At 39.1% G+C, this 22,308-nt stretch overlaps 1 protein-coding gene across 12 annotated transcripts in view; it reads left to right on the top strand.

Moving 5' to 3' along the window:
- Positions 1 to 9,819, top strand: part of SENP6 (SUMO specific peptidase 6) — a 73,000-nt gene extending 63,181 nt beyond the window's left edge. For all 12 annotated transcript variants that reach the window (XM_088162144.1, XM_088162141.1, XM_088162146.1 and 9 more), the window contains 5 exons: positions 539 to 642; positions 2,687 to 2,775; positions 4,977 to 5,045; positions 5,322 to 5,472; positions 7,818 to 9,819. In XM_088162144.1, the coding sequence (XP_088018270.1) occupies positions 539 to 642; positions 2,687 to 2,775; positions 4,977 to 5,045; positions 5,322 to 5,472; positions 7,818 to 8,018 (614 nt within the window). In that variant the 3' untranslated portion in view covers positions 8,019 to 9,819. The remainder of the gene's footprint in view (positions 1 to 538; positions 643 to 2,686; positions 2,776 to 4,976; positions 5,046 to 5,321; positions 5,473 to 7,817) is intronic.
- Positions 9,820 to 22,308: the final 12,489 nt, after the last annotated feature.

The raw sequence follows: 22,308 nt of genomic DNA, 5'->3' as shown, positions 1-22,308 counted from the left end.
CTACCAGTGTGTTCCCAAGCTGCCTTTTCCCTTTTACCAACACCAGTCTTCATAAACTGCACAGTGAAGTGATGGAGGAAATTATTCCAGTTAAAAAATTATACACTAGTGGCTACCTTTTTCAGTGTGATCCACTGTGTGTATTGGGTGTATTTGGTGTTATGAAAGGAGCCAGCTAGGGATAGGAATAGATGGTCGTTTTAAAGAGCGTATCAGAGTGCCACTCTTGGTAGCAGTACCTATTTAGATTGTCATAAAGGCTCCATGAAACTATGGGGAAATTTCATAGTGGGTTTTAGTCTAGGTGTTTCAAATTTTTTAGGCATTTCACACAGTAAGAAATAGTTTGTGTTGTGCTACCTAGAAGAAGCTTTTCCTTTTCACTTTTGTTCTTAAGCATCAGTAAATTATTATGTTAGCTGTTTCATGGTTATTGTGAGCAATTCTGAGGAAATCAGAGGTATTTAAAATAAGTTTGATCTTCAGTGATGACATAGTATTTGATGTTTAAATATTCTACTGTCTTTGATTGATACAGATGGATTGCACAAAATCAGACTAAACTATAGTGAAGACTCAGCTGATGGCAGTAGACTAAATGAAGATGAGCTTATAGATTTTTCTGAAGACCAAGATAACCAGGTAAAGAATTTAGCAGTTTTATTTAGGAAATGTGAACTGTTGTGTTGTATTTTGAATGCACAGCTTAAAAGCAGTGTACAGATTGTGAATATGCATTGTCTAAAGCTACTTGTCTTTACAAGCGTCAAGTCGAAAGCACTGGTTGCCTACAAAAATCTGCAGGTTAGCTGACAGGATTATACATTTATTCATTTAACTGTTTAATAGAAAACTGCTGTACTGATCCTGTATTTAATTTTGCGAGTCTTTTGTGTAATGACATTATTACACAGTGATTTTAGTAGGAACACTGAATGTCAATACACTATCTTTTTGTCTCCCCCACTCCATGTTCATCTACTAAACCCAAGAACAAGTTACTCTTCTTTCAGCTGCATTTCCTGGATAAAACCAGACACATTTATAAGTATGTGTACTCTATTGTTTTATTTCATTGGTTCTTCTTCTAATCAGATTTACACAGCATGGACTTATAATCAAGTACTGTTGTTGTTCGTATTGGAAAACATGTAGATTTTAAAGCTGTGGAAAGACTGAATATTAGAACGTCTGTGCCTGACTCAGTGCTGTGTACAAGGGCATTATTCCATAGCTCTGTTGCTTCTACAAGTGTAAGCTCAATGCAAGCAGGCCAGAAGTTACAAATTTGCTCTTCCTAACTGTCCTTCCTGCTCATGTTCCAGGTGTATGACCTTTTCTGGATATCTGAGTCCAGAACAAACTATTATTTTTCAGTCTATAATGACTTCCAAGTAACTATGTATATGTGTACACACATATAAAAGCTCCGGTTGATTTTGAAACCTAAATGTGTTTTCAGCTGGACTTAGCCCACTTCTCCTGTCATGCCATCTGTGCAAACATTCTGAGTTTTACCTAATGGAACTGCTGTCTGTTTTGTAGCAGTTAGAGTTTCCAGAAGATGGCGAAGTAGTAGTACAGTATTTCCAGTCTGAAATACATGGCCTGAAGGCAGGGAAGCGAGCACATGGCCAGCTGCATTCCTTGAGAAAAGGAACAAATTCCAAGCTCCTTAGTTGCCTGTAGCTTAGAACTTAATTCAGGCTGAAGCTGTCACTGATATTTTCTAGAATGCACAAAGCAAGTGTAGAAATTACCATAGCAAGCTGAGTGGACCAACCTTTCCATCTGCCTAAAAAGGAGCTGAAGCTGCAAAAAAGCAAGTGTACAAAGAGCTAGGCAGTAGTTTCTAATAAGATAACATGTTCGTGGCATAGCTTGAGGATTTCAGTACCAGGATCCTGTGTGTTAGAGAATGTACACAGTGCACACAAAAATGTTAATAAATCATGTTAGTACAGGGATTCCCATTTTTGGAAAGCATTTCTTTCCCCTTAAAGCAATGAACTCAATGGAAGAGTAAGAAGTTATGCATCACTGGTATCCTTTTAGATACAGCAACTTAGTGCTTTTGTTCATAAAACTTCCGTATTGTTCATAGCAATCAATACTGAAATCAAAAGGCTAGAGGATATTTCCAGGGTTGTGATGTGACTGTTTTTGCAGTCCATAATCTTGGGTATCCTGGTGATTTAATTTTCCTTGCCCTAAGAACCAAGTTGTTGCATTTTGGAGCACAAATAGAGTTTTATTTCTGAGCTTGTTGCAGATCTTGTCTCATTTCACCTAGAAGAAAACATACATGAAACTGCCAAGCAAGTTTCTAGTATTCACTGGCAAGGAAGAGTGATAATTTGATAATTTGGATTATAACCAAATAATGAAGATTCACTTCTTCTAAGCCAGCAGTGTTTTGAAAATGTCAGTTGCATTTTTCTAGTTTCACAGTCCTTAAATAAATAGCAGTATTCAATCCATGTCATTCTAGCATGAATTTCAGAAACCATGTGACTAAAAGTTGGTCAGCTTAAAAAACAGTGAATCATTTCAGATTAAAGCTATCATTTCTTAATTAAACTTACTGGTCTTGAATGAAAATGATAAGTGTAACAATAATTTCCTTTGCATCTGTTTGAAAAATCAGTATTAGCTTTTAAACACTGTAACCACATTGCTTCTGTAGGAAGACAGTAGTGATGATGGTGGCCTTGTAGATGATAACTGTAATTCAGAAATGGGACAGTGGTACCTGAAGCCAACTATCTGCAAACAGTAAGTATTAAAACAGTTAAGATGGATATTTCATAGGAGTTTATGAAATGTAAAAGACAGTAATTATGAGAAATAGTCATACATTAATCTCCAAATACTTCAATCAGCATTCTATTAGGCTTTAAGGGTTTAAAAGAGAACTTTATGCTTTGTATTAAAATCTTCAGTGAGCAGAAAATTTATTGAATGAAACTACTAGTGAAATATTAGCTTTTTTGGTTCCTGCTAAGCATACGTGCTGCAATTAGGCAAATGAAGAATATTGTTTCTTGCAATAAGGCTGTTCTTTGGAATTTTGCCCTTGGATTCCTACAAAAACAAGGTGCAGAAGCATGTTCAAATCTATCCTGTATTAAAAAGCAGATTAACGTTTTTAATTAAATAATTAATATTAAAGAAAACCTTTTATCACTACTCAAATTAGTAAAGGAAAATGGGAAAAAATTTTGAACTGCCCCCTTTTCTTATCTAAATGTGTTGTAGCTGTTCCTTTTTGTCTCTCTGTTCTTTTTTCTCTAATAAAAGTGTCCCACACTTTAAAAAAACTTCTTATCTGTTCTGGATTTGAAAACTTTCTTAATATTTGATACCCAGGAATAATTCCTTAGTAAATATTGACTGAAGTTCTTTGCATTGTGGTGTGACAAATGCATGATTCGAAATCCAGAAATACCATTACTAGTATTGCTCTCTTGACAGTTTCCTTTGCATTTTTTTCATAATTTACTATTTTTGTATTTCTTTTCTTGTGAATATGAGGTTTACTAGAAAGGTGAAGACTTTCCCAGTACACTCACAGTACATTCTTAGGAGGCAGAATAGAATTACAGATTTCTAGATGTTACGGAATATATGACAATATGTTTTCAAGGAAAAGTCCATCTGTGTTGTGTGTTTTAAGAATATTTATGAGCTTCTGATTATAGCTTGGCTAAATTTGTCCCATTTTAATGACAGATTATCTGTACATAATACTTTCCAGCAGACAGTATTTTAATCCAGCATGAAATTTCCTAAAATCTTTGATGCTTAAGTATCAAAAGTCATTAAGGACACTTAAATACTTTACTCTTAGCATATTTTAAAATTACTTCTTTATAAAATAGAAAATTATATTGAAAAGGTTGTCACTTCCTCCTGCAAAGTACTACAGTTTTTAGAAGAGCATTTTAAATAGCACTTAATGCTTCTTTAAAGAGCAGTATCTATATAAATACTTTCATCAGGAATTAAAACAAGTACAAGCAAACATTATTCAAGTGATTATATGCTTATGCCTAAAAAATTATGTACATGTAAATTAGTTTATTAATGCAAACACACGTATGCATAAATGCATGCAGATATTTTGTCTGAATTTACTAGTTTGAAGTTTCTTTTAATGATACTTTGAATGTATATGTGATAGATATGAAAATATGTATGTTAGATAAGAAAAAAGCAGAGATTTGTGAAAAAGTAATTGCATTTATTTATCCCTCTAAAGACATACTACATATAATGCTGAAATTCTAACTTTGGTGTGAGTTAGCCTTGTATAAACGTATAAATCCAACTTGCATATAAGGTGGCTGATAAGGTTGCTGTGCTTGTGGCTCCTGAAAGGTTAATGTGCTTTAGTTTGAGTGATAGGATACCAACATCTGTAGTGTGCAGGAGAGGACTTGAGCAGGCTTGGTTCTCTAGAAAATACTTGGTTATAGATACATTGTTTTTTAACGTTTTCTAGATAGCGATGATGAGTGTTTTGTGTGTAACTACTAGCTAGATTTCAGATTCAGGCTGGGGTCACTTCTTGAACATGCTTTCCAAATGTCTCCTAGTGTGCTGTGGGGTGTCCCATCTATCCTCAAGCTGCTACTCTAGCAGATGTTTGCTGGCTCTGTGCTTTACTTTCTCTTCCCAGTGTCCCAGATACCTTGTGCGTCTAAAAGAGCATTAGAACCTGAAGGTGTTTTAAGCAGCTGTAGCAAATTGTTTGATAGTACTTGATTTTCTAAGAACATTCCTAAGTGCACTTAGTGTATGGTTAAATATAAAGATAACTTGTCATTTAGCTATCCCAATTAGCAGTGCTGGCAGAACTTTGGAGTATTGATCTAGTGTTGTTAAGGCAACCCCACAAACTATTTTCTGCATAACGTTGTTGTTTTCAAGCTGCTGTAAAATACTGTGTACTTAAAACTTGTGTTCTCTGTTAGGCCCTGCATTTTGCTTATGGACTCGCTGAGAGGCCCTTCCCGGTCAAATGTTGTGAAAACACTAAGGGAGTAAGTTTCCTACCTGGTGCTTGGGTTTTTTTAGTTTGATTTGCTTTGGTTTGGGTTTGTTTTGGTTTTGTTTGTTTGTTTTTTGTGGTTTTTTTTGTTTGTTTGGGTTTTTTTTGTTTTGTTTTGTTTTTTGGTTTTTTTTTGCTTTTTTGTTTTGGTTTGGTTTTTTGGTTTTTTTTGTTTTTTTTCTTTTTTTAAGTTTGGTTTGGGGTTTTTGGTTTTTTAAATTCTTCAAGGAATAAAAAATATTTTAATTTGCGTGGTCTTTTATTGTAGATACTTAGAGGTGGAGTGGGAAGTCAGGAAAGGCAGCAAAAGAAGCTTTTCCAAAGATGTCATGAAAGGTTCCAACCCAAAAGTGCCACAGCAGAACAACTTCAGCGATTGTGGAGTGTACATCCTCCAGTATGTGGAGAGCTTTTTTGAGGTATGTATGTTCTTGAAGCCGTTTTTTATTTCCTGCAGCAATCAAATATAAGCTGTGAAAATGATTAACAATTATGAAGAATTTCTAGTGTAGCTCAATACCTATTAATGAGATAATGCATTATAAACTAATTTGCACATAAACACACAGTAACTTTTTTGAAAATAAGCTAATCATCCTTTTTAATTGTACGTACATAAAAGAAACGTAAGTCATGAAATTTTCTGACAGAATGTAAAGAAAATACATTTAGAGTCTTCGTTTCTGTTCTTCTGCTATGTGCCCTTTAAAATCATCCAGTAAGAACTTGAGTCCAAAATCTACACTACAAATGCACTACAAAAAGCTTGATCATTTTCCCCTGAGAACTGTAACTGAATAAATTCAGAAATATGACACAGGTAGGGGTTTTATGTTTCTTTTGGGGGTATTTTTAACTTGTAAGAAAACATGTAAGTGAAATCATTATGGCTAAATCTTGTTTCTATTGAAGGAATTGTTTGAATGCTTACTTACTTGCAAGCTGGCTTGGTCTTCAAGTTGCAGCTCCTTTCACAAGTGGAGGCATTAGCACCTTCTGGTCTAGATCGGGAGGAGAAATAATGGTCAAGTGAGATGCTGCCTGCTTGGGATAGTAACTCTTTAGAATCCCTGGTGCTTTAGAGCATTGTTCTGAACCCTCCTGTAGCTAATGCTTTCCTGGAAAAGCTGGCAGTTTATCCATTCCTCAGCCCTCCTCCATTCACACATTACACAAGAGCAGTAAAGACTTTAGCAGAATGCATTCATGCAAATGGAAGGCTAAAGCCTTTACCGATGAGTTCCTGAGAGCTTAGAACCATAACCAAGTGCCTCCTGTTTTGTTCACTGGGGGTACAAGGAGCAACCAAGTTTTGTTAATCTTAGCCCATTCCTTTTTGTGAATTGATTGCTGGATTATGTCAGGCTGAGTCTCTTGTCCTGCCTAGTCCAGCAGTGTTCAGCAGCTTGTCTGCCAGAGAATAGGCACAACACATACACGTGTCAGAGAGCAAATCACAGGATATTCTTAGAAGTACCTCCAGTGGGGAGGGAAAACCTGAGCTGGCTGCACAGTACTAGACTATCTTGAAGTTACTCAGCGAGCAACTTCAGTTGCTTTGTATGTGGAAAATTGCCCACAGTCTCATTTTGCACCAGCTCTACAAACTTGATGGAGAGTTATGTGGGAGCAGGTGCTTAATCTGATGTTTGTGAACTCTTCAGGCACGTCTTTTTGTTCTTTGTGGATTTAATTTAAGTGCTGAAATGACGATGTGTGTCTTTTGAAACGGCGAGTGGCTTGTCAGGGTGTGTGAGCAGCGAGGGTCCCCGGGCGGGCTGTCCCAGCCGGGACTCAGCGCTCCGAGCCGGCGGTGCCCTTGGGGGCCGCCAGGGGCCGCTGCGGGAGGGCAGCGCGGCCCCCCAGGAGCTGCGGGGCGAGCCCAGCGCGGCTGGCCGCTCGCCCTGGCACTGCTTGTCCTCCCCAAAACCGAACAGACACAAAAATGGTGCTAGTGCAGCATTAAGCACCGACATATTCCTGTGCAGAATGTCACTAGTTTGTTTTTTTCCACAAGCAGCCTTGCTGATCTTACCTCAGTGATGAATGTAGTTCTCTCCTAAAGAACCCTGGTGATGTAAGCTGGAGTACAGAAAGGGAGGAATTTTTTTGAGAGACAGCACTGTTCCCCAAATTGTCATTTGGTTAGGGTGGAATTGTTGTACAGTATCACTGAAGAGGAGTAGATAATGCTTCGTAATAATAATTGTTGTAATTATTTGGATCAATGATACCAGCGAGAAAGCAGAATGTAAGTAGAAAAAGCATTGGTGGTAGGCAGGGGCTTTGTTTTCTAGGGTGAAATCTAAATCTGTCTTGCCTAATTGGTCATAATCCTAAAGGTTATTTTATAAGAGGAATGTTTTGGATTCCTGATCAGCTTTAAATTTTGATGCTAGTGATTCTTAAAAAAAAGTCTTCTATCTTTACAGTACTTTTCTCTCTCACTCTTTTTTTTTTTAAGTTAGAAGAGTTTTACATTTATGCAGACAAATGCTTAGTCTAAAAGCTGTAGCAAACACAGTAGATTTTTCAGGCATTCCTATAATCAGGACTCTGATCTGAATGGATTTTAGTCGGTAACATACTGAAGCTTAATTGATTTTGCCATAATTATACATGTGCAAAACACAGAAATGCTAGAAATTTTGTTTCATGCTCATGGAATGAAGTGAGGAATGATGTACTTTTCCTCACTATAGTTTTCTTCAGCCATTTAGGTTAAAACTCTTTACTGTAATATCCAAATGACCTTTTTTTTCAGAATCCCATTTTGAGTTTTGAGCTACCAATGAACTTAACAGACTGGTTTCCACGCCCAAGAATGAAAACCAAAAGAGAAGAAATACGAAAAATAATCCTGACGCTCCAGGAACAGCAGAACAAGGACAAGAAGGGACAGAAAGACCCAAATTCAATTTTGCAGGAAAAGACAGAACAACTTACCAACAACAGCTCAGACTGAATGTTGTATCTGTTGCATGTTAGCTCCACAATCAAAACTGAAACCTACATTTTTGTCTGCCCAGACTAAAGATTTGGCGTGTTTTCTGCTCAAAGTTACTTGGGAATGTTTAATGCCTGTATAAATGTGTGTCATAAAATGGTTTAATTCCCACAGAGATGTGTATTAAGTGAGTCTGTACATATGTTAATGAGGCCAACTTTTTCAGCATTTGTAATTACTTTTTTTCCACTTGATAGGGAGCTTTTGTTATGTATTTCTGTTAATAGAACTTAAATAGCAACTTCTAAACATAAAGGAAATAAAGAAAATATAGGATGAAATGGTTACCTTTTTCTTTTTCAGTTAAGTTTTAATGTTACATGCTTAAGTAACACATAGGGAATGATTTGGTAGTGAGATAATTAATTCATATTTTGACCCTATTTAGTTGCCCTTTACAAGATTATTCTGCTTGCGCTACAAACAATAATATGGGTAAGTGTCTCAATGTACCATGGCCTCCGAGAGGGTGATTCCCATCCTCCCAGTATCTTAAGTGTAGGCAGTGTCATAGTTCATAGGACCGCTTCAGATCTGGGGGTTTAGAAGATCTGCATTGCAATTACAATTCCACCCTTGCTTTAGTGGGACAGGCTAGGGAAAGGGGAAGAGTGCTCTTTGACCAGAGGTAACTCTTCAAACAGTATTATAAAAGTGGTTTCAATGAAGTGATCTTGAGTGGCTCTATTAAATCATATTTTGTGGATCCCAATTGTTGTACAGGTGTATTTTGAGACTTTCTTCATTATAAAATTGTATTTTGGTAAGTGTACTTGGAATAGCAGATTGCCCACATTACATTTTCTATGTTACAATTCTGAATGTTACATTCATATGTGCTTTATCTAAGTAATGAACATTTAAAAAGAAAAAAAGTGTATGATTACTATTTTTTCTAATATCCATGCAAAAAACCAAAATACCAGTGTTCATTGCTTGCTTGTTTGTTCTTGGCTTTACGTAGCATCAGATTAATGTAGGGACTTGCTTGGATATTTCCAGTGTATTTTGATTTTACAACAATCTAAAATGTCATTGTTGCTTAAACTGCAAATGTAGCCTTTTATCCCTGTTCTAAAAAGGCTTTGGCATTGAAGTGAGTAAAGTAAGAAAAGATTTGTGCAAGGATATATATATCTTCATTTTTCTACTAATACAGATATCTTTGAAGGGAACCAGAAAGTGTCACTTCCCAGGAAGGAATTTGTGGGAGTAGAGAGGGATCTTCTATCTCTCCTTGCAGATAATATTTTCTCTCCCGATTTTTCTACTGGGAGTGTCATACCACTCCCTTCTCCCAAAGAGAAGCAGCAGAGAGTTCATTGGCTGAACTCTGGGCCCCTTGAGATTTTATTTTTGTACACAACATCAAATCTAACCCAGTGCTTCATGGCCTCCATGAGTTTTCATTCTCACTAAACCCTGAAAATACAGCTGCTAATGACATTACTTCCAGGGCATTCCTGCACAGAGAACTCTCTGTGACACCCTCTGTTTGCAGGGGGCTTCTCTCACCAAGGCAGAGTGGTTGCACATAGAGCAATACAACTGTGGGCTGCTAATCTTTTGTACAGATAACCTGTGGGATTTAGGGGAGTTGTTCATTCCCTGGTTTCTCTTGCATAAACCCTGGGCCCCATGGAGATTATGTAAGCACCAGATATATGTGTTCTGTTAGAGATGACTCCTGCAGTTTTCTTGTTGAAAGAATGTGGGGGCAATTTCCTGGACTACAAATTAAATACGTAATGTGCACACATCTGAGTTGTTTCCTCCTTCAAATTTTTATCCAGTATTCTTTCCATTGGTGGGGAAAAAGAGGGATAAAGTAGTTCCAGATTGTGGAAATGCAGAGTTTTGTGTATCTGGCTTTAGTGCAACTGACATATTGGAATAGTAGTTTATACAAGAGCGGGAGGGAAAATAATTTCTTTGAAGTAGAGGAGAGACAATTGCAGATAGAATGTATTCCTTCCTAGTCTAGGCTTTCCCAATGGTATGTTTTAATTATATGGAATGTACCCACATTTCATCGATGCAGTAGTTTTCCTTTTTCTAATATTTGTGATGCAGGTTCATATTTTGATGCTGTAGAACTATTTGGTTCTTTCACTGGGAATGGCCGGGTGCTTCCTCCTTTTCTTTTCTCTTTCCTGTCCTCCCCTTCATCCTCCCTCCCTTTTACTGTTTTTCAAAGCTGTGAAGAAAGTGTGGGATTTACAGTCATTCATTGTTAAAGGTCTCAAGATCTTCAGTCACATACAGCAAGTTAATATACATGTTAAATATAGGAAACTTATTTTTTTAATAAAATGTGACGTTAATAGAAAAAAAACCTACAGAATTAAGAATGAGTTATTTAAGACCTTCCTGACTTGGTTTAACAAGCTCAGTACTGCATGTGCTTGGTAAGTGGTTTTTATTAACATGATGGTGGGCAATGCTGCAATGTTTTGCAATCTTAACAAGTTTTACCAGTGCCTTTTCTGCATCAGATTTATTCAGTGGAAGCTAGTAGGGTGGGGACTAGATAAGTGTATTTAATAATTACATGACAACGTGTACACTCTATGGAAAGTATAGGTTGTATATTTCTTTAGATGATTCAGGATTACAAGTGCTTTAAGAGTGGCCTGACTGCATTCTGCAGTGTAAGGGATCAGATGGCCACCTAATTAAATGTATCTGTTTGTATTGTTTTTCAGGTTGGGTAGAATAACAGTTAAGAATTCTTATTAAGGTTTTAGATTACTTAGCATAAAAAATTCATGTACTTGTGGTGCACATTTGCAGGATAGCTGCAAAAGCAGAAGAGACATTTAAGTAGTCCCTTGTGACACTTCTATTTTTCCTGCTGAGAAACTGAGCACACTCTTCGAAGACCAGAGACTTGGAATATAATTGATTTTGAGGTTGCACTGTTCTTGTCTTGAAAGAATCTGACTTCTAAAATATTCAGTAAAAAAAGAGTGAAAAATCAAGCAAGTTTTACAGCAAGATGAGGAAACTGTGCTATTGATTTTCATTTTTTTCATGTCTTGCACAGCAAATGAGTAAAGCAGATCATGTATGATTTTTAATTTATATTAATAGTGCCTCTGGAAACTAAAATACTCGACCTCTCTTACAAACAAACAGCAGTGGTTTCCTTAATTTAATAATTCATTCTTTTCCCCTCTGATTTTTAAATAGAATGTATTTTTGGTCACTGGTTAAAGCTTTACATTGATAACATGACACTTGTGTTTTAGCGTATGAACAGAAGTAGGTATAAAGATGCTTGGTCTTTGCAGTCCTGACTCTTGGGAATTGAGAAGTACTAGAGTCTGATAAAAGATGTTATTTCTGTTTTGGTACAACACTTTTACAACAGTCTTTCTTCAGTGCTGCGTACTCAGTACCCCTAAAGAACCTCTGTGCAGTAAGTTGGGTTCACAAAGGTACTTCTTGCAGTTTTTTTACTTTCCCCATCTACTTCTGGAAATCAAAGGGGAGCTGATGTTATAAACCACAGCTTTGAAACAGTAAGAGGAGGCAACAGCCATTTTACCTACCTTTCACCACCTTATTTTTGAAGTAAATCCTTTCTGCTTGACTCAATAATGCCTGCTCAAAGATGTGATGAAAGATGTCTGTTTTCTAGGCTCCAGTCTGGTTAAGGGAGGATATAATGTGGAAGGTGATTATTCTCTCAGTTGTGGTCTGTTGTAGTTTTCTGACAGGCTTGATTTTGCTTGTTTGTAACAAATTTGCATTTGCAGGTGTGCAACCTTGTGGTTACAAATGGAAACTGGGTAATGTACACCATTCCTTAGGGATTCCTTATTCAGTTTGGAGAGTAATTGCTAGCCACGACCTAGATTCAAACAGCCAGCCTGTTTCTTGTCTATATTTTCCTGTTTGCTTGGTTTTTCCCTTATATTTTTATTTTCCTCTGAGACTCACAGTTGAGGTACCTGGGGTAGAGCAAGCAGTGCTATTTGCAATGCGTGAGGCTTAAAAACATAGATAAGCTACCTTCATACATGAATATATATGAACAGAAGATTATCTGGATTTAAAAGTATCCAATTTCTAGTAAATTAGACAGACTTGACTTACATGCCTTTTTTAAAATTTTTTTGTCTTCTCTTTTCTTAGTTGTTAGTGCTTATTAGTCATTATGTAACTCTCTAGAGTTCTTTAGGGTACGACTTTACCTAAACAATCATCAGGTAAATAATTCAGCAGTGGCAGGAAAGAAAACTTGCAATTTTTTAAATAAAAGATTATTTTAAGTCTGCTGCAATAGGGCTGAATGTACTGTATAAATAGATGGTTTATTTTAATAGACTAGTCAAATCTACATTGTACATTTGTCCATTTGCACAGTTTTAGTTTCATGGTTTTAGATAATACTTTAAAAGTTCCATTTTCAGGACCAGGTTCTCTTCTACTGTAGGCTGTACCCTTACTGTATAAGGGTAATGGGAACCAGACTAGTTTGATTCAGCTGGGTATTTATTCCCCATAAGCTGTGAGGATCCACTTAGAGGAAAACCATCATGCTCTGGCCAGCCTGAGCTTCCTGCCTGCAGAGTCTGTGTACACTCTGGCCTAAAGACCAGAGATGAAAACATGTTAGATTTCCTCAGTGGTGTTCCCTAGGGAAATGTATCAAGTATTTACACAAAACTGTATCTGTTTAAACATATTTCTAAGTTTAGGAACTTAGCTTACTTTTGCACATAGACTGATGTCAACTAAATGTCCTATAAGTAAAGATACTGATGCTGTCTCACAGCAGTAGTTTGCAAACTGTTAGCAAACTTCTACCCCATTGTCCTCCAGATGTAACTGTTTAAAACAAGCTGTGTGGCAGTGCCTGTTTGCATCAGGCTTCTCCTTCCTGACTTAAATTTTGAAAAACTAGCCTTATTACTCTATGTAAGAAATGTGGTGGTAGCCTGGACAGAGACATTATTATACATTGGACCAAACCTATGACATTAATTATAGGAACTCTCAGGAATTTCAAGTTTCCAGAATCTAAAGATTTAGGATCATGGTTTGGGTTGGAAGGAACCTCAAAGATCATCTAGTTCCAACCTGGCTGCTGTGGACAAGGATGCCTCCCATTAGACCAGCTCAGAAACCCATCCAACCTGGCCTTGATGAATGCACTGTTTATGTAGCAGACTGAAAACAGTAATTATTTTAGTTCTGGAGAACTTCATATTTGCATCTTCATGCCAGGAAATTTATTTCATACTATACATCAGTAATACACCAGATAGTGTGTCAATTCTGTCCTACAAAAAAGTGAGACAGGCTAACCCCAAAAGAACATTATTACAAGATGTCATGTTTCTCACAGAAAATGGCACTTGGTTGGAATGCAACCAAATAGAGTATGTTTTTTACTTAAATGTTCCTCAGTCCTGAAACTTAAACTGCTTTGTAAACAGTATTGTCATAGTATCTTCATGTTCCAAAAGAGCATTAAAAGGCCGTGAGAAGTTGCATAGCTTCCTCCCATCCTATAAACTCACTGAAATTTTTAGACTTCAAACAAAATTAGCACTGCACATGAATGTTTAGGTTCCAGAATCAAGAAGACATTTTTAAACAAATGTCTGTAACAATGTGTTGAATTTGTTTGTATGGACAGCTTATGATGCAATATTTAAACAAAAAGTCATATACCTTTAATTTTTTTTCCTTGTGTGGAAGCCAGATCTTTGTTTTGCAAGGACAGTGTTCTGCAGATGAATTTATTAGCTAAATTTTGGCTCTACACCTTACTGTACAGTCTTTTTGTGAGTTTTTCATTCTGCTCTCTGTTGTTCTCTATCTTGCATCCATGGTTAATGAACTTGAATGCAGTATAGTTAGCCTGATTGCTAACTTGCTTTCTCATTTGCATCCCTGTGTCTTTGCTGTCTGTGTAAAGCAAGTTTGTGGAGGTTCCCTATTTCATAGGGACATTGTTGAATTCGAATAGTTTCTTCAAATATTTTGCAGGCCAGTTAGATGTTAGGTGGGGTGAACTTAGCTTCACTCCTACTTTGTCCAGTCAGAGTTGCTCTGTATCATTATCTCCATATTACAAGTTCAGTGCTGGAGTTCAGGGAAAGATGTTAAAAGCATTTTAGTTTAACTAAGCTAAGCTACTCTGCTGAAATTCATGCCTCAGCTACTCTCTTGTGAGCATTGAAAAGTAATCTTAGAAAGATGCTTGCTGTAAAAGTAGCTTACTTAGCTACTTGAGAGAAACCAGTGTTGTGGTTAGGAGCACTATTTGCCTAGACTGAAATTCTATTGACCTGAGATTTATTTGAACCTGACGTTGAAGTGAGTGTTTAATTCTCTCTTCTAATTTCTTGCTCTGTTCTTTACACAGCAAAGTGCTTTCAACTGTACTTGCATAGAGTTGTTGTTTGATTCCTCTGGGTTTGGAAACTCTGGCAAATCTGACCCTAAACAACTCAAATTGGGCACCTGAAAATAAGAATGTAGCTAGTGACAGCTGGAAACTATTTGTAACTTGCCAAGTGGATAATTTTCCTGTGGCATTTGATCATGTGCTTGTGTTTGAAAAACATTAGATGATTTTTAAAATTATGCTTTTTTTTTCGTTACATTCTTATGAACAGTACGAATCATATAGCTCGTAGTTGTCTTTACTGTGAAATTTTAAGTTTCCTAAACACTGACTGAGCATCTGTTGGAAGAAGTGGTATCTGAAGAAAGTGTGTTCATATAGAAGTTTGTACATTCAAGAGGACTGAATTAAGACTCCTTATACAATTTACATTTTTTTAATGCTTCCTGCCTTCTTAGTGCTTATGTTTGTCTTGCTTATTGTGTGTTTTGCATTGTGCACACTTTGATTTTTCTGACTTCCATTGTCAGTTTATGATGGTCACTCCTAGAACTAATGCCAGAATTCTCGTTTCTGTTACTCCATAAGCAGTCGTAGTGTGTTGTCATTTCTTTCTTGCCTAGATGAAAACATGTGAGGGGAGAACTTGGTAGTGGTTTTTACAGATTTTACCCAAGCATCACTTGTCTGTTGCTGTTTTCCCTCTTTCCAAACCCCTGATGAGATCCCTTGTATACTGGTTCTTCTCCCAGTCTCTCTTCACTCTTACATCTGTTAATCTTTTATCAAGTCTCTAAGCTCAGTTCTTCATTCTGCACTCCAGAAAAAAAACCTGCTGTCGTTTTCCCTTCATGATCCTGTGTGGCCAACTTCATCAGCAGAGAAGCTGAGGAAATACGAGCTGGATGAGCAGACAGTGAGATGTATTAGGGGCTGAATATCTGAACCTGGAGGTGGAGATCCATGGTACAGTGTCTAGATGGAGGCTGGTAACAAATTGACCAGAGGTAGTGGACACAAACCAAAACAGAAGAGGTTTTCTCTCAGCATCAGAAAACACTTTTTTACCATGAAGGGGACCAAGCACTGGTATGGGTTGCCCCAGAGGCTGTGGAATCTCCATCCTTGGAGATACTCAAAAGCTGTCTGGACATGGTCCTGGGCAGCTGGCTCTAAAGGTCCCTGCTTGAGCAGGGCGTTGCACCAGATAACCTCCAGAGGTCCCTTCTGACCTCGGCCCACTCTGTGATTCTGAGTTTGCTCTGAGTTCCTGTACTTGATGTGACAAACCTGGCTGATGCTGCAGAGGAAATACTGGGCAGTGCTGCGGCGGGGAGTGCTGCAGTTCCAGGTATGCTGTTCTGAGAATGAAGCTACAGGCGTCAAGGTCAGCCCACATCTGATGCTCATCAGAAGTTCACAGCTTCACTAAATTTGGTTGCATTTCAAGACTGTTGGCAAAAGGCACAGCTCTGGCATAAAACACAACTTGCTGGCCAAATTTAAAATTATGCTACAAGTCTCCGGGCAACTTTATTAGAAAGTATAATCCATGTTACCATTCTTTAACAATGTGAGCAGAAGTATTTTAGCTAGCATTCAATTTGCAGCAAATACTTATTTTGGAAAACTTTGAACTGGGCAAACAAAGGTTTGTGAAGGTATTATAAGCAACTGAAGGTAAAATGCAGCAGTTTTTGATACCTGCTATTTTTCTGGAATAATTTGAGTAGTACTGCAATTCCTAGGACTGTTTGTGAACAGATAGGTGATTCAGATTATTAGCACATTTGGTAACTGAGTCAGAACTGGACAATTTGGCACTCTCTGGGCCAAATAAGCATGCCAGGAGAGAACGTCATGCCACAGTGAGTGTTTAACTTCTCAGTGAAGTTTGCCTTATCTTTCACTTAAAATCTTACCACAAGGGGTTGAAGAGCTGGTGGTGGAATTTAGGTGTGGGTGTAAAACCCAGCTCAAGGGCTGCTCACCAGCAGGAAAGCACTCAGGGTGAGATTTAAGATAATCTAGTTATCCCACATATGGGAAGGGTATGGAGAAGCAACTTGAGTCTGTCTGTGCTTCTGGTAGCATTCAAGTGCGTGTGTAACTGCGCTGCAAAGGAATAGAGAGAGCTGAAACAATGTGCTGCTTTGGCAGCCTATTTTTCTTGCAAAAGAGTATTATTCCTTCTTACAGTAATCAGTGGTCCTCCAGCAAGCTTGTTAAGTGGTTTGCCCAGATGGATAGTAACAACAGTGTTCACATCTTTGAGAGTGGATTTATTCAACAAGCAATGTAAATTAAACTCTCTCTGTTCTGTATAATAACCCCACAGTGATAAGTGAAGGCTAGACAGGAGGGAGGTGCCTGCAAGTGCTTTGCATTCCTGCCTTAGCAGCATTAGCAATCTTCCTTTTCAGCGTTTTTCTCATGTATATTTTTTCTTTTCTTGCTTCTTAAATCAACATGAAGCATAGGAGGGTTACAGTTGGACCCTCATATTTTGTAAATTAGGCTATTGCCAGACCTCCTCTGGTCCCTGCCCAAAGGTGTGTTAGAATTTCAAGGGGATTACTTATTCCTCTTAAACTTCTCTTTCCCAAGACTAGCTCAAAAACTAAAGCTAAAAATGCCTAAAGTTAGCAGTCTGAAATGGGATGGAGAAAGAGTCCTCAAGGTATGTTTAACAGGAGATAATTGCTCATGAACACACTAGATGAACAATGGCTTTTACAGAAAGATTTACAAATTAGTTAATAACCCCACAGAATTCCCTTTGCTAAGAAGTGTGAGAAGCTCTCAGTACCATGATCTCAGTACTGAATCCATACTAAAGTTCGTTTAATTGCAGGTGCATAGCCCTTGCTCCATGAAGGAAGGACAGCCCTATTCCTGACATCTACAGGTTACCTATTTACTGCAGGCTACTTTTGATTTTCTGATGAGCCTGTGTTTATTTTATTGGCAACTGCTGTTCATCACTGAAAAGGAATTCCACGTAGGTGATCACAGAGTGCATCGAGGGGGAGTGGGGCCAGGGAGCTAAAATTAAAAAAAAAAACAACTCTGTGGTAATTGCTGTTGTGTGTTATCTGTGTGGCTTTTCCTGGGTTCTCTTTCCTACACTAGAGCTCCTTCCTGTCCTCCAGATGATGTATCTAAACCGGTGGGGCCCATTCTCCTTTTAAATATGCATGAGAGTGGGCCCATCACGTCTTTGCCAAAGAGAAGCTTCAGCAGAAACAAAAGAAAATTCTTTCCCCAGAGACAAGGGGCGTGTTCTACTAGGAATGGAATCCATCTGTCTTCAAATACTGGGATGGCTCCAGGAATATCTTCCAGCTACCCTGGGGTACTGTAATCTCATTTTCCTCTCCTCACCATTTGTGTTTATAGAATGAATTCATTCACAAAAGTAAAACAAAAAGCAGTGGGCTTCAGAAGAGTTGCAAGTTCGCAAGTCAGGGATTCCCCTTACTTCCTTTCATGCTATTATTTATTCAAGCCTCATTCTCTGGAGCTACCCACAATTCAAAATAATCTATTTGCTTAATTGTATTATCCTTTAAGGAGAGGAAATTGAAAAATGGTGCCAGTCCAAGAGAATCACTCTCAGTCAAAAAACGGCTTCAGAAACCAGTCACACATTGCTTGGGGTGAAAAATACAAAACCATAGATCTTCCTAAACTAATATGTTTTCAAAGAAAAAACTACTCATGAATTGAAATGAAACAGGAAGACTTTAAATAAGAACTCTTACCTTAAAACATAATGTCTAAATTTTTTTGTAACTTGTATGAAGCTGTTGAAATACAGAAGGCACGTGGAAGTTAGAATATTAAAAAAAATTCAGGTGTAGTCAAAATAGATGTTTATGTAAACTCTGCAGGAAAGAGGAAAAAGATCGTTTCACTACTGTCAAAATTGGAGAATTATGTATGTGCACATAACGTTAAGTAAAAGGGAGCAGATAAAATAGGACTTACACATTTATTTCCAGTAAATAATTTATACGATAAGGAAATGAATGGTGCTTATCTAGAGTAAGCCTGCTTGGAAAGAAACCAAAAATTGATCCTGGAAGGAACGGCATCTACTACTGCTAAAATCCCAGCAAATTTTCTTGTTCTTTCTCTGAACATAAGCTGCTCAACCTTGAACCAAGTTAGAAAGGTTCTTTTGCAAACATATGAGCAAGCTATTATTTATCCAGACAAATAATAGATAAATTGTGCTGGCAAATTCAATAGCCACATTTGCAAACTCTGCATAGGTAATTCCAAAACTGTTCTACAACCAGTGACTTTATCAGAAACTGATTGTAAAACTGAAAAATAATTTTTGGGGAGTATCTAAGTGCTAAATCAGAATACTCAGCTGTTAGGAAATGCCAAGAGTTGCTCCTGGCAAGCTGTGAAGTATTTTACTGTGACCATGTTACACAGATACAGTGTCATTACATCACACTCATGTATACTTAGAGTATGCCAACGAAACAGGGTAAAGCAAATTAACTTCTGGCCTCACATTAAGTCATTACCTGTGACTTAAGTGCCCATGGACATTTTTACAGGCAGAACTTCACCCATTACATGCGATGTGTAGAACAGTTGTAGCTATGCGTAATCCAGAGGGAAAGCCAGCTAATATCAACGATTTAAACACAAGCATTCCACCTGGAGAAATGCATACAGTAAAGGCTTCAAATCAATGTAAAACCAGATTTTTGCATTTAATTTTTTGTCATAAAATGAGAGAGAAACTGAGCAGTGATGATACTAAATACTTTAAAACAACCATCGCAGGAGTGAAGTTTTTAATGCAAGTGTGGGAGCCTTTACCTTTTCCTATTTACATTGAATAGTCTGAAGTTTGATCCACTGAGTTATATACAAGAATTCACTTTCACTGAAATTTAAGTAAGACATTGTATGATATTCTTTGAATGAAAACTTACATAATATCCTCTCAGGGTTTTCTGAAAAATCACCTGGAGTCCTTTACCTGCCCATCCTTTCAAGCAACCATTCACCAAGGCCAGGCTGGATGGGACTTTGAGCAACCTGGTTAAGCAGGTGTCTCTGCCCATGGCAATGGATCTGGAACTAGATGATCTTAAGGTCCCTTCCAACCCAAATAATTCTGTGATTCTGTGAACAAAAACCTAATATCCTCTCCGGGTTATCTGAGAAATTATCTAGGGTCCTTTACCTGCTTTTCTAAACTGCCATTCAACAGCTCTGGCAAAATATAGTGGTTCCTACAATAATACATATTTTAAAAAAACATATGGCTACTTTAATGACAAAAGCTGTTTACTATCCATAACAACCTGGATTCATATTAAAATGTTCAATTTTAATATCTGATTGAAGACACCTTGGACATCTAGAATATTGTCAGTTCTCTTTGGCAGGACTACAAGAGGTGCATGTGCATGTCAAATGTCAAAATGCCGTGCTGCCTTGTATTGTTGATCTTACTGCCTTTGGAATGCTTGTGGAATTCCTGGTAGGCCATCCAGACAGGGGAGTTTGCATATTTAAGGCGGTGCTCTGGTTCCTCACAGGAGACCCTCTTGCTGTGGTGTGCACAGTGTGAGCCTGCCCCGAGCTCCAGCAGTGCTGACACGCCACCTCTGTGTGTCACACTTGCGAATGGAAGCTTCTCCACTGCTGTTTGCCCCTCCTGGTGCACTGAGGTGTGGGAGGAACAAGGTGATGCTAAAGGCACTCTGCCCTCCCTCCTAGCCTCAAACTACATCTTTTCCTTATACAGCTATTAAACAAAGACTGCTTGGCAGCTCCAACTCATCTGCACTGTTCCTGGTGTTCTGAAAATCTTAGTTAGACCGAAATTACAGAGGTTCATCCAGTTTTCTTAGGAATGAAACTGGAAATGCTCCTTACATACAGGCAATGGGTACAGTAAAAGATGTTTTCCCTTGTTTTCTCTTTCCTCTTTCCCTCTCTCTTTGCTTAGGTTGTAGTTCTTGCACTCTGATTTCACTTGTGAGTCTTCCTGTATTTTCCCTGAAGATTCACAGAACAGATGTTGCTGTGTCTTGGGTTATTTTTAAATTTCTCATGGAGAAAAGAGGGGAGAAAGTAGAGACATGGTTCTTCCAATGAGGGAGAGGCACATCAGAGGGTGAGATAGTGCTCAGCACTGCTTGGATTGTTTACACTGAAAGTATTTTGTTGATCGTTTCCTGACATTATATCCTGTTTTGCTAACAGAGGTGGTTTTAGCCAGTCACCAAATTTACATTTTCATTTACTTGCCCATTCACGTTTTTTTTTTTCCCAGATAGCAATTATCCTTATCTCACTTTTACAAATAAAAGTAAGGCTGGCCAAAGTACTGGCCTGAAAGGTAATGCCAAAGACAAGCTTCCATGCACTATAAGTTATACAATGTTTTCTCCAAATTGTTAAACATTTTAAATTATGTCAAGTGAAGATGCAACCATCAAATTCACCTTGCCACTTTGCAGGCATGTGGAATATTTTAAAAGCCAAAACAAATTCACAGCACATTTCAGGAGTTGTAGGAATGTTAATCAGGACACAGGATTGAACTCCACCCATGCTCTGCCCAGGATGCAGGATTACTCATGCACCTATAATATACTGCTGTTTTCCTTCCATGTGTACATCCACTCTGATCCTTGACAGACCCCCTGAGTTTCTCTAGGTTCCCTCTAGAGAAGCCTCTGGGATTTCTCTTGTCCTCTAAAAGAGGCCAAGGCATTGTGATGACTATCATACATACATGGGCAGTTATGGCTTGAAGAAATTTATGTAAATTATTTATTAGCTAGTGGCTGTACCCACCATGTCCCTGGTGTTGTCCAAACACTCGAAAAGGATGCAGTGAAACACACCCTGCTTAAAGAAAGGTAGCTAGGGCTGCAAAATCAAGGAAAACACAGATTTTTGAAGTATGAACTGGTTTGTTTCCCTTTGTCAGCAAAATACGTATGAATGAACCATCGGGGGAGAACAAGGAGGCTTTGCACGTACAGTCGGGGTCACTGTGCTGCTCACGAAGTATTGTGTGGGGAGAAGTACAGTGCTATGGGAAAGCTGACAAACCAACTGGCGACGCCAGGAATGAATCGTGGTAAAGCCAAGGGACAGGGAGGGGACGCAAAGCTGCGGCAGGGGAGGGGTGGGTGGCTGTGAGCAGCACGGGCGCTGTGACACCCTGGCTCTGAGCACCATGCAATGCCGCCCAGCCGGGCCGCTCTGCCCGGGTCACAGCAGCGCGCCAGCCACAGCCATGCATGGCCGGGTGCAGGACATGCCAGGAAAATCCCGCAGAGCCCGGGCTGGCCCCGGGCCGCCTTGCAGGAGGCACGGCGGGCACAGGGCTGGGCAGGCGATGCCGTTCTGCCTTTCAGCAGCGGGCACGACCATCGCTGCTGCCACCCGTGTCACATCCACCAAGGCAGGGCCCAGAGGACACGGCGGGGACAGCACAGGGCCAGGGGTAGCCCGGGAGAGGAACCGGGCTTAAACACCCTCCGACTTCCAAGGTTTGTGCAGCAGAAGAGCCGCCGCCTGCTCGGCACCTTTCTTTATGGGGCGATGCTCAGTAAAGACAGCTCCCAGAATGACCCTTTATGTAACCGCGTCGGTAAGAAATAAAGAGACCCGACTCGCACAAAACAACCCTGGGCCAGCCCCTCAGCACCACCTCTGCCAGGCTGCGGGCCCGGAGCTCCCAGTCAGGCACCCCGGGCGCGGAGCGAAGGCCGGGCCGGCCTCCCCAGCCGCCCCCGCCCCGCCGGCGCTGCCCCCGCCCCCGGCCGGCCCTGTGGCGGTGACGTGCAGGGCCGGGCCGGGCCGAGCCGGGCGGCGGGGGCGGCGCAGAGC

Source organism: Sturnus vulgaris, chromosome 3 (assembly GCF_052056855.1).
Source record: "Sturnus vulgaris isolate bStuVul1 chromosome 3, bStuVul1.hap1, whole genome shotgun sequence".
Lineage (NCBI taxonomy): Eukaryota > Metazoa > Chordata > Aves > Passeriformes > Sturnidae > Sturnus > Sturnus vulgaris.
This window is presented reverse-complemented; position numbering and strand designations above follow the sequence as displayed.